The 13,271-nt window shown below is 43.0% G+C and overlaps 1 protein-coding gene across 1 annotated transcript in view; it reads left to right on the plus strand.

Moving 5' to 3' along the window:
• LOC121281762 (protein ripply1-like) overlaps positions 1-13,039 on the plus strand; it is a 28,592-nt gene extending 15,553 nt beyond the window's left edge. Inside the window, exon 3 of the mRNA XM_041194716.1 lies at positions 12,803-13,039. Within this exon, the coding sequence (XP_041050650.1) occupies positions 12,803-13,019 (217 nt within the window). The 3' untranslated portion in view covers positions 13,020-13,039. The remainder of the gene's footprint in view (positions 1-12,802) is intronic.
• The last annotated feature ends 232 nt before the right edge of the window (positions 13,040-13,271 follow it).

Consider the following 13,271-nt stretch of genomic DNA (forward strand, 5'->3'; position numbering starts at 1 on the left):
GTTCTGGAGACATAATATTAATTCTTTTGCTGGATGTAATGTATTAGTAGACATGATGACTGTAAAGCTTCTTGACTTATATGAAGGTTTCTTCTTGTTGCACATCTCATGGCTAACAATGGTCCTTTTCAATAGCAAGTATGAAGGTGCTAACCCTGTTGATAAGTTTGGCAAGAAGTGACGGTAATAATTTATAATGCCCAAACAAGACTTGATTTCAGTTGCACTGGTAGGAGAGGGCACCTCTTTGATTGCCCTGACTTTCTCCTCTATTGGATGCAACCCCTGGACATCCACTTGGTGACCCAAGTAAGTGACTTCTGGTGCTTGGAGAGTTACTTCTCTTTCTTCAATCGTACACCAGCTTCCAAAAATCTTCTTAAAACCTCTTAAAACCTCTTCTAGGTCTGTCAAATGTTTGGTTTCTGTTGATCCTGTGATCAGGACTTTATCCAGGTACACTACTACATGGGAAAGTCCTTGCAACAGGCTTTCCATGGTCCTTTGGAAGATTGCACACGCAGATGATACACCAAAGGGTAGGCGTGTATATTGGTGCAGGCTCTTGTGCATGTTGATGGTTTCATAACCTCTAGATGTGCTGTCCAGCTCTAGCTGTTGGTAAGCATGGCCCATGTCCAGTTTGGTGTAGGATTTTCCTCCAGCTAGCTTAGTGTACAGATCTTCAATCGTCGGGATATTTATCTAGTTCAGCAGCCTTGTTCACAGTTAAGTTGTAGTCCCCGCAAATGCGAATAGTTTGATCTGGTTTCATCACAGGGACTATGGGCACTGCCTATTCTGAAAATTAGACTGACTGGATAATGCCCAACTTCTCTAAGTGGCACAATTCTGTATCCACCTTCTCCTTTAGGGCATAAGGCACAGATCTGGCCTTAAAGAACCAGGGTGTCGCCTCTGAATCTACATATATTTTTTCTTGTAAGCCATGTATCTTTCCAAACTCATCACAAAATACGCTGTTGTACTTCCTTAACAGCTCAGGAACTCCTTCTGTTCTCACTTGAAATATTTCTGACCAGTTGAGCTTAATTTTTTGTAAACAATCACGGCCCAGAAGACTACTTCCTTTACCTGTTACTATGACCACTGGAAGCGAGGCTGTCTATAGGACACAGGTACTGTGGTGATGCCCTTTACCTGTGTTGACTGTCCAGTTTATGTCTTCAGTTGAGCCATGGTTTGCTCCAGATTCAGTGGCTGGGTATCTTTATTTAGATAGTTAACTGCGTGTTCTCCCACCACTGTGGTCGAGGCTCCTGTGTCTACCTCCATGACTACAGACTTCCCATTCACTTGAAGGGTGACAGCTATTGGTTCAGTTTTTACTGCTTTGGTATTGTATAGGGAATAGATATCAATATCAGCAGCTTCTGATTCAGTTATATTGTGCACTTCAATCATGTTGGTCTGCTGTCTGATTGACTGTCTCGATTTTGCCCTGCATTGCTTTATTACATGTCCTTTTTTGTGGCAGCAGTGCCATTCTGCCTCCTTAAATCCATTGGGGGAGAATTTGTCCTAAGGCCGGCAGGCTGGGTGGGAATGGACGGGAGTGGGCGTGGAGCAGATCACCACCCGTGATCAGCTGCACACCACTATTTTACACGAGCAGGCTAATGAAGGCCCACCCAGTGTAGCACGCTGCTGGTAGCACTCAGCGCTACCTGTGCGCACGGGGGGAGGAGAGAAAGTCGGGGCCTGTGCTCTCTGTGCCTCAGGGAGGTTAAGTAGAAAATAAAACTTTTTAAAAAAGTAAAAAATTATTTGAACATGTCCCCTCATGTAACAATGTCACGTGAGCTGGGGCATGTTGGTGAAGTTTGCAAAATTTATTTAATAATTTTATAAAACCCTCAGGAAACCTCCTCCCACCCGTGGACGTGGTTTCCTGCAAAGCCGGAAAGCCACTTGTGCTCTTTATTTGCCTGCCAACCTTAAGGTTGGATGGGCAGTGTTGTTAATAAATTAAATTACTTTTTTAATGCATACCCGATGTCATTGCACGTCATTTTACGCATCGGCATGTCAGGCCCGCCCTCGCACACCAACCGGAAGATTCAGCCCCAGGTCTCTAATATATGGTTACCCCCACATCGATAACAGATTATTTTCTGAATTGCTGGTGAGATGCTTCCACTATGCCTTTTCATTTTTTGAGCAGCAGAGACTGTCTCTTGCTTCGCGGTTGTCTCTCTGGTTTTTGCACTGTGCCCGGCAGTAGGTTTCCGCCATGTTGCACACTCTGTATAGCCTGCAAGTCCCTTTCAGCACTCTCCTTTGCTAGCACTATTGCCATGGCACTCTTCAAATCAAAGTTAACTTCTGCAAGTAAATGGAACTGAACAGTGTCGTCGTGAATGCCGCAAACCAACCGGTCCTGCAACATGTCATTTAGCGTATCTCCGAAGGCTCAGTGCTCGGTCAACTGTTTCAACTTGGCGATATAAGTTGTGATAGACTTACCCAGGGTCCTTAATCTGGAGTTGAACTTGAAACTCTGCATAATTAATGATGACTTCAATTGAGAATGTGTCTTCACGAGGTCTACCAGCTCAATGAAAGATTTAGAATTGGGCGCGTTCGTGGCCGTCAGACTGCAAATGAGGTTATATGTCTTGCTATCACAGACACTTAACAGAATTGCTTTCTGCTTCTCCTCTGCTGTTTTTTCATTCGCCACGAAATAAAAACCTAAGTGCTCTATGTACTGGTTCTAGTCTTCCATGAATGAGTTATAAGGGTCGATTCTGCCGAAGAGTGGCATGGCTGGTGAGTATACTTTTCTTTCTTTCTTAAGGATTGATGTACTCACATTCAGGAGGTAAGGTGCAGCGTTGGAGATATTTATCCTCATTGCCAATTGTAATAAACTTGATGCACTGGACAGGTTTCTTACTTGAAACAGATAACTTTATTACAGAGCTTTTAGAAGTTATGTGCTTGAATCAGGTCTACGACTAGAAAACTTCGCCCCTAAGATTCTGTGCTTAGGGTTCATGCATTAGTATGATCATGTGACCCCCTAAAGGCAGTAGGAAAGGTTATACCTACAATCACTACAATACCACAGTTAAATATTGAAAGAGAAATAACTGTTCCAGAAAGTGAAATACTGAGCAAAAGGACTGAAGCCACATTGGACAGTGATACACTGAACTTAATTGACATTTGTAATTGAAGAAATCAATTTACTCAGGGGGTTAGGGGAATAATGACTTGTTAAGTTTGTTTGTACTGTTTCATAAGGGGTGGAGACTAAGCTACATACACCAAGCAGAAAAATCATGGACATGATTTTGGTCCAATAAGGGAGGGATGTCATGATAAGAGTTGTGTGTGTGTGTGTGTGTGTGTGTGCGTGTGGACTTGAGTATTAGATGCTATACTGTATGGTACACTCTGCTTTTTTTAAAAAAAAAATCATTCATGGGATGTGGGTGTCGCTGGCTAGACCATCATTTATTGCCCATCCTACATATGGCATAACCTGACCTAGATGTTGAAGGTCAGATAGCACATGTTAGGGAGTTCGCCTACATGGCAAATTATGTTGCTATTGCATTTATATGTGATTTCTAGTTGTTGTAAGGGTGGCCAAATTGCTACTATTATTGATAAGAGTTGATCAGCAGACACTTCTTGGGTAGAAACATAAAGTTTATTTCCAAGGTACTCAGCAACTACATGTATTGTTTCAACTCCAACTCTCTACCCTGACTGCTGAGGTAGCCCATGCTACTCTCCTATTGGTTACAACAGATCATGTGATCTTGCCTAACAAGTATTATTCTTAAAGATACATTACACACTAAACAAAACCATAATTACTACATTCCTCCCCCTTTAACTTGGCTATACATATCATATTTACAAGTACAAATATTTCAAGACAACTTAATATTTACACTGGATAAGGAATTTACAAGTTAATTCGTCTTTCCAGGTGGTTTCCTGATGTGTGGAACGTCACAGCTCCACAACTTCAGTTCCCAGAGTTGCCTGAACATCAGGTACTTCAGTGGGCACTTGCAGTTCTGTATCCTCAACTCTTACAGGAACATCAGACATGTCAGCCCTGGGTTGAATATCCTCAACAGGAAACACAGACCCGGTCATGATCACTGGTGAAACCATATCTTGGTGATTTGTCCCTGTCTCTCTTCTTTAAATGGTCCACATGTTTCTGGATGATCTGGCCTTCCACCTCCACTTGGTAAGATAGAGATCCAGTCAATGTACTTATTATTTTACGCGGTAACCACTTCGGTCCTTCTCCGAAGTTTTTCACGTAAACTGTTTCTCCTATGGTCAATTTCCTCTCACAACTATGCCAGTCGTGTCTAGTTTTCTGGCTTCCCTGACTCCTTTCCACCTTCCCCTTTAAATTTGGCATTATTAAGCTGAAAAAAAAAATACAGAGATAAAAACAAAAAATTGCGGATGCTGGAAATCCAAAACAAAAACAGAATTACCTGGAAAAACTCAGCAGGTCTGGCAGCATTGGCGGAGAGGAAAAGATTCGATGCTTCGAGTCCCCATGACCTGTCGAAGAGTCATGAGGACTCGAAGCGTCGACTCTTTTCCTCTCCACCGATGCTGCCAGACCTGCTGAGTTTTTCCAGGTAATTCTGTTTTTGTTTTGTTATTATTAAGCTGAATCTCATCTTGAGACTGCATTTCAACAATAACTCCACAGGTGTGACACCTCTTGTTGTGTGTGGGGTAGTCCTGTAATGAAAAAGAAAGTGTGCTAGCTTGGTTGCCAAGGAATCACCAGTTAACATTTTCATGCCTGCCTTGGAACATTTGAACTGCCCTTTCGGCCAGTCCGCTTGAGGGAGGGTGATATGGTGCAGTCCTTACATGAGTGATACCACGAAGGCTGATAAACCATTGAAACTCAGCACTCATAAATGCCATACCATTATGGGAAATGATTGCTTCTGGTGGTCCGTGAATGGCAAAATTTTGATGTAGCTTCTGAATTGTACCAGTCGACGCTGGTAACTTCAGCTTATATGTCCAACCATTTTGAATGGGCATTGACAATGAGCAGAAACGTTGTTCCCAGGAAAGGTAGTCAATTTGTAATCTCACCCAGGTCTACCTGGCCATTCCCATGGGTGTAATAGGGCTGTCACTGGTAACTTTTGCAGTTGCTGACATTGCGCACAATGCTTTACTAAACTCTCCCTCTATTTCTCCATCCACCCCAGGCCACCCATTGATAATTGCACGCTATGGTCTTCATTCAGGAAATTACTGGATGGGACACTGTGTAGTTCAATTAAAAGTGGCTCCCTTCCTTTTAGAGGAACTATCACTCATGCTCCCCAGAATAAGATGCCATCCTGGCTGGTTATTTCATGTCTTCTGTTGAAGTATGGTTTCATTTAATCAGATACAGGCTCCAGTGACTAACTATGTAGCACTTGTTCTCATATTTGAGATAGGACTGGGTCTTGACTCATCCAGTCTCTGATCTGTCGAGGAATCTAAAAAATTTAACAGCAAAACAAGTTCCTGTGGAACTGGGATGTGCTCATCGTTTTCTTGTAAAGACAGATGACTAGGGGCACTGGCATTTGGGATTTGATTGCCAAGCCTATGCAAGAAAGTGTATTCGTACGCTGTCAGGATTAAAGTCCTATTAGTATTTCTTATCTTCTGTGTGCCACCTTCTTTCTAGTGAAGACATTAATCTTGGCCTTCTTTTTGACTTCACTATCGGCCAGACTTCAGATGCAAGCTCAACTTGTCCGAGTCTCCCAAATTTCATTATCTGTCTGCTTCTTGGAAAATTCTGTGAATTTTGCTTCCAAAACCTCTTTGGATTCATTTAGCTGATACTTCAGCTCTTCCATCTCATTTTTGTACTTGTTTGCAGCCTCCTGGAAAATTGAGCATTGTTGCGTCTTCTCTGCCAACTCACTCATTCTTCAGCTCATTCAGAGAAGTGCTGAATTCTTTGTTTTCATACTTTTCCCAGAGGTACAAACTCTGACTTGAGGGCATCTTGTAGTGTGTGAAGGTCTTTCAGCAAGTGTTCCTTTTCTCTGTGAAGGTTGCTCACCTCATCTCGAACTCTGTCAACAAGCAGGGTCTCTTCGAGTTTCTTCTGCTGTTCTTCCAGGTTTTGGCTTAAGATAGTCTGCATTTCTTCAGGTTGTTGTGTCCTTACACACTCCTTTTTCAAAACAGGAACGCTTCCAGCTTCCTTTTGGAATCTGTGGCCAATCAAGGTTGATTTTCCTTAGCCAATTTTGCCCAAGACGACTTGGTCCTCTGCCTCTCAATACCAACACTGGTCGCTTTGCTGATTGGCTTCAATGGAATGGACAGTTACTCGGCTTATGCCTTTCACTTGAATGTCTTCACTCATGTTTTGAGCTTGGCAGCTGTTTTTTCTAAACTTAATTGATATTCACCATTATTCAGATATCTGAAGGTACGTTCCTCAATTACTGTAGTGGAAGCTCCAGTGTCCACTTCCATTCTAACAGGTTTGCCATTTACTTTCACTGAGACAAATATTGGTTCTGTCTTTCCAACTTTCCGATTAAACAATGAGTTAATGTCTGAGTTTGTTGTTTCAGGCTCTACATTGTTGATTTCATTGGGCTTTTTTTTAAAAAGATGTCTGCTTGAATCTTTCCTTGCATTGCCTCATAACATGTCCATTTCTGTGACAATAATAGCATTCGATTTTTTTTTAAAGCTGCCAATCGCTAAACAACTGCTTGTTTCCACCTCTATTGAAATTATTCTTCAATTTCACTGCTAAGTTTTTTTTTCTTTATTCTTCGGTTGGCAGGGGCTGTTTCCTGCTTCTTGGCAGAAAATCGCATTTTCATGCCCTTGTTGGCTGGGGTTTCCTGCCTGATGTGAAGCACAGCGCCATTTTGCACATCCTCTATTGCTTTTGAATCTCTCACTGCGCCTTCCATGGCCAGTGATATCTCAAGTGTCTTCTTGAAATCCAAATTCACTTCAAATAATAATCTTTTTTGAATAGTGTCCTCATTCACACCACATACTAAATGATCTCTGAGCATGTCATTTAGAGTTGTAACGAATTCAATGTTCCATTAACTGCTTCAAATTTGCCACATAGCATGCAATTGCCTCACTTGGGGCTCTATTTTGCAAATTAAACCTGAACCTCTGCATCTTGACTGAGGGCTTTGGTTGAAAATGACCCTTCACAAAAGTCCACCAATTTATCAAAATTTTCCGAATCTGGTACATTGGGTGCCATCAAACTTTGATTCAAACTGTTGGTTTTGCTCCCAAGAGGATTGCTCGCATCTTTTCTTCCCCATAATCTCATTCACTTGAATAAAGAGCATGAGGCATTCTATGTAACGAGACCAATCGCCTGTGGCTGGTTCAAAAGGATCAATTCTCCCAAATTGTGGCATTTTGAGAGGGGATAACTTCTTCAATTCTAATGGAATGTGCTACATATAATCACTGGGCAAGGTACAGTGCCAAATTCTTTCTAACTTGGTTTCTTCTGTTCAATCCTGTCTTATCTTCGTTGCCAGTTTGTTGTAGGGTGGCCGAGTTGCTACTATTGTTGATAGAGTTGATTTGCAGACAGTTCTTGGGTGGAAACATTAAGTGTATTTACAATGTGCTCAGCAGCAATTACATGTGTGTTTTCAACTCCAACTATCTCTATAATGACTGCTTAGCCTGTGCTACTGTCCTATGGGTTACTACAGATCATGTGATCTTCCCTAACAGGTATTATTCTTAAAAGTACATTACACACTAAATAAAACCATAATTACTACTCCTTTCTGCCCGAGATGTAACAACTGCTTGTAATGATTCCCCAGTAAGCTGGTCAACAAAACCAACTATCCCTTCTCCCCAATTGTGATTTGAATGTAAAGGGGATATTTCCCTCTATTCTCAAGATAAATGCTGGATATGTTGGCTCATGGATCTGGAATGAGACGATGAACTGTTACCGCCTCAGTTTTAAATTCTGCAAACTACGTCTGGAAGGAGTATATAGTTAATGCCTCCAACTAGAGATCTCTTTTTTTAAACCTGTGCAAATTAGTTTTTGTTTTTAAACACAACCCTTAAACACAACTCAATCTGACAATTTTTGAGATTTTTATTTTTAATAGTTTTATTTTACTCTGAAATCATACTGTGTCAGAATATTTTATATTGAAGTTAAAATATCCCTAAGCCTGGGTCAGGGAGAAACAGAGAAAACTTGGGTCAGGAAAGATTAGATTACAAAAAAAAAACAATGGAGTGAACTAATTGCAGGTTAGGAAAGAAAGGGCAGAAATAAGGATCAGGTGGCAGAATGGGCAGCTTTGGACAATGAAGGCACATGTGGTACAGCAGGAAGCGGTTGCCATAGTGATACTATTTGGGGAACAATGGCAGGATTTTATAGGAATGCAAAGTCTCATACAATTAATGTGCGGGGATGGGGTTCTGTCAATCCCAGGTTAGGACCACAGAGTTGGGAATCAAGGAGTTCATTTTTATTGATGCTCCTCCTAACTTCACAAAAATTAGCTTTAAATATTAGCTTTACCTTTTTGTGTGAGTGACTTGCAGCAGTCACACTTGCTCTTGCTGATGGGTGACTGAAAATTACATGAGGATTTGTTGACAACTGCAACTTCTATGGATTAGTAAGGCTGCTGTCGATTTAGAGCAGACGCCTGGGCTGCGCATTTCAAGAATCTTAATAAGATGGTAGCAGCTCAGATTTGGTGGGAATGGTGCAGAAAGTTCTGTTGTCTCATCTATTCCTGTCCAGTTCATGTCCACCAACTGGAATTAAAAAGTGGCCTCATTGGGGGTGAATTTTAACCACAGAAATGGGGGTTTGGGTCGATTGGGATGGGAAACCTGACTGAACCTACCCCCAACAAGCCCCCTTTTGGTTTTAGCTGAAGTTGGATAGAGGTCAGGCAAGCAACCCACTTATAGGAGGTGGTTTTGTCATTTGAATATTATAATGATATGCTGTGCCTCATTTTAAATTTAACCCTGCATGACTGAGTTTCCCAAGTCTAAGGAAACCTGACAGCTAAAGGGAGACAAGGATTTTGGATCCAGGAGGTAAGTGCTCTCTACATACCTGCTGGATTCAGTTTACCTGCTTCACCAATACATCTGTGATTGGGCACCCCCACAATCCTTCTGATCTGCCCACTGTCCCTTTTGCATACCCCCAAAAACTACCATTCTGATCTTACTTCTTGCCACCAATCTTCCGCCCGCCCCATTCTTTCCAATTCCTCTCTCCTTCATCTTCGCTCCTAGGTGCGGCCTAGTGATAGGGTTGCCAACCCTCCAGGATTGGCCTGGAGCCTCCAGGAATTGAAGATCAATCTTCAGGACACTGCTGTGTGCAATCCTGGAGAAAGATCATAGAGACATTAAAAAAGATAATTTTCAAAAAAGATTTCTTTGAACATTTCTTTTTACAATATTGAAAACGGGAGAAAAAGGGCTGTTTGGCTGACAGTCAAGCATAGCTCAATTGGGTAACGAGTCTTTTTGCTTTCCAATTGGCGTAGTAAGGCAGACTATCACAAGCCTAAATGTGTTGGCTGACGAATGGCTGGAGCGTGTGGGAAAGTCATTTCATGAAACTTCCAGGAATACATTTAATCACAGTTGGCAACCCTATCTAGCACCGAAGGCCTAACCACCTGACAGTTGCTTTACTGAGATTCCTGACTGCAAAATTGCTGCTTCCTCTCACCATTCCTGCAGCCCCACCGTTCCAACATTACCGAGATAAACTTGGAACCATTAAATGGATTGGATTTTACCAGCCAACTGGAGACAGGCTGGGAGGCAGGACAGCTGGTAAAGTGGTGGCAGAAAGCATAGGTAGGGGATCCCAACATCTTGTGTCATCAAGTGCCCAACTGAGGGCCACTTTCTTCCCTTGCTGGCATTTTACTGGCATTGCAAGGCTCTGCCACATGTGGAGACTGGCAAGTAAACCCTAGTGGCCTCTCAGCAGGTTCTTGAGGGTAGGGGATGCGGAAGTCCCTGGAGGACCCCCTAGGGGTAATGGCCACTGGTCCTTCAATTGCTGGGGCCTGCTTGTCTGTATAGAAGCATCCTCTCCTTTTTCCTGCAGTATTAGCATTGGCCACCTCTATCAGTGCACTGCTGTCAACCCTCTAATTGGGCTGGCATCTGAGGGGCAGGCCGCAACTTGGTGACGGTCTCTTGACTGGCCTGATATTGGGAAAATGCTGCCTGGGGTTCTGCTGCCCACAGGCACAGAGTCAGGTCCTGCTTTTGGACCCAGTGGAAGGACTAGCAACTTGGTGAGAAAATTCCAGCTACTATCTGTGAACCATACAGGCCAGGAAGGGCCCCAAGTTCAATCTTTGGTAAGTGCGGATCTCAGTAGGGGTGTTAAAATAAGCTGGAAAAGGAGGTAAGGATCCCTTTCCTGAAGGCAATTAACAGCCAAATGGCCGTAAAATTGGCTCAGGACTTCCTGGCTAAATGGAGGCAGGCTTGCTCCCAAGTTTTAAGAGGGTTGGGGGTACTGCCTCCATGTAAAATCCAGCCTATTGTAACTTTTTACTGCAACTCTAAGGTACTGTGTGTAGTGAATGTAACAAACTATCTCTTCTGATTTTCCCCTCTCCTTGCACCCGCCCACCCCCTCCCTCCGCCACCCCAACCCCCACCGCTTCCTCTACCTCCCTGCCCTAGATGAGACATTTCAACTTCTTCAGATGAATATAGGTAAAGAGGTCATCAAATGTAATGAGCTGGGCTCAAAGCTGTTTCTGTCCATATGAGCTTTGCCACCTCACAACCCTTCTTTGCTGTGACATTTAGCTAGTGGTTGCAGCTTTGAGGCATAGCTGCTCTGATGTGGTGTCAACGAGGTGTATGTGAGGCACGTGTAGCTGCTAATGGTTGTTGGAAGTGATGGTGGAGGTGTGGGAGCATGTTGGAGAAAAGGAACAGGGCAAGTTACCAAGGCTGGAGAGACTGGTGGTGACATGGGAAGGGCAGGGGACAGTATGGAGGGAAATACATGGGAGTATTGGATGGCATAGGAAGAAGAGGTATGATGGGGAAAAGATGGGAATGATATGAGAGGGATAGAAAGGAATGGGATGGGTATGGGATGAGAAGGATGGTATAGGAATTTTCATGTGTTGGACTCAGATATGTTCTCAAATATAAATGTTATTCTGTTGCATGTTTAGAAATAGGGACAAAAAGTCTTCCATCCCATTCTCTCAGTTCCTTTGCTTCCGTCACATCTGTTCTGATGATGCTACCTTCAAAAACAGTTCCTCTGACATGTCCTCCTTCTTCCCTAACCGAGGATTTCCGCCCACGGTTGTTGACAGGGACCTCAACCGTGTCCAGCCCATGTCTTGCGCATCCGCCCTCACGCCTTCTCCTCTCTCCCAGAAACATGATAGGGTCCCACTTGTCCTCACTTATCACCCCACCAGCCTCCGCATTCAAAGGATCATCCTCCGCCATTTCCGTCAACTCCAGCATGATGCCACCACCAAACACATGTTCCCTTCAACCCCCAGCGGCATTCCTTAGGGATCATTCCATCCGGGACACCCTGGTCCACTCCTCCACCACCCCCCCACTCTTCAACCCCCATCTACGGCACTTCCCCATGCATATGCAAAAGATGCAACACCTGCCCCTTCACTTCCTCTCTCCTCACCATCCAAGGGCCCAAACACTCCTTTCAAGTGAAGCAGTATTTCACTTGCATTTCCCCCAACTTAGTCTACTGCATTTGTTGCTCCCAATGCGGTCTCCTCTACATTGGAGAGACCAAACGCAAACTGGGCGACCGCTTTGCAGAACACGCGGTCTGTCCACAAGAATGACCCAAACCTCCCTGTCGCTTGCCATTTTAACACTCCACCCTGTTCTCTTGCCCACATGTCTGTCCTTGGCTTGCTGCATTGTTCCAGTGAAGCTCAACCCAAACTGGAGGAACAGAACTCATCTTCCGACTAGGCACTTTACAGCCTTCCGGACTGAATATTGAATTCAACAACTTTAGATCTTGAACTCCCTCCTCCATCCCCACCCCTTTTCCGTTTCTTCCCCCTCCCTTTTGTTTTTTCCAATCATTTATATAAATTTTTCTTTTCCCACCTATTTCCATTATTTTTAAATCTATACCTTTTATGCCCTGTTAGTCTTATTCCACCCACCCCCACTAGAGCTGTACCTTGTGTGTCCTGCCATCCAATCTTAATTAGCACATTTGTTTAGATAATATCACCACCTTCAACATCTCTTTATTCTTTTGTCTGTGAAATCTTTTGATTATCTGCTCCTATCACTGTTTGCTTGTCCCTACAACCACACCACCCCCACTTCTCTCCCCCAACCCCCCACCTTAAACCAGCTTATATTTCACCCCTCTCCTAATTTTACTCAGTTCTGTTGAAGGGTCATGAGGACTCGAAACGTCAACTTTTTTCTTCTCCGCCGATGCTGCCAGACCTGCTGAGTTTTTCCAGGTAATTCTGTTTTTGTTTTGGATTTCCAGCATCCGCAGTTTTTTGTTTTTAACAAAAAGTCCTTTCCTTTTAAACACTTCAAAGATATTGCACAGACTCTTAACTCATTCTGCGTAGAAAGAGGCCTATTGGTCCATGACAGTGTACCAGGTCTTTGAAAAAACGATGAAATTATTAACTATTTAATTCATGAAAAGATGTTTTGGAGCAGAAATAAATTTGCACTTATCTTAATTTCTCTACAGATTGATGTGGCCCAGGAGGAAATGCTTTGACTATCTGTACAGTGAAGCGCAGGAACTTTTATCAGCGTTCCCTGTACAAGCCTCAATCAGCTTTTATATGGAATCAGACAGTGAGGATGAAGATGAGGAATTTGATGAGGAAGATGAATTAGAAGAAGAAGCAGCCAAGGAGGAGACCGTGTTAGAGAAAATAACAGCAGAAAGTCAACAGTTGTAACTGATGATGGACTAAGACAAACTGCCAGAGAGATTTAACAGAATGTTAATCAGCTGTTCAATTGTACAGTTTAATTTATAAGCATCACAAGATGCCAAGGTGGATATTTTTCCAAATCTATATATACCGTTGGAGATATTTTATTATTAAAATGATTTCTTTACATTAAAAAGACTCTTGTGTATCTAAATAGGTCGTATTGAAGATGAAATATTGAGAAGTGATCAACAACCCCAAAACGTGACACTGAGC

Source organism: Carcharodon carcharias, chromosome 9, assembly GCF_017639515.1.
Source record: "Carcharodon carcharias isolate sCarCar2 chromosome 9, sCarCar2.pri, whole genome shotgun sequence".
Taxonomy (NCBI): Eukaryota; Metazoa; Chordata; class Chondrichthyes; order Lamniformes; family Lamnidae; genus Carcharodon; species Carcharodon carcharias.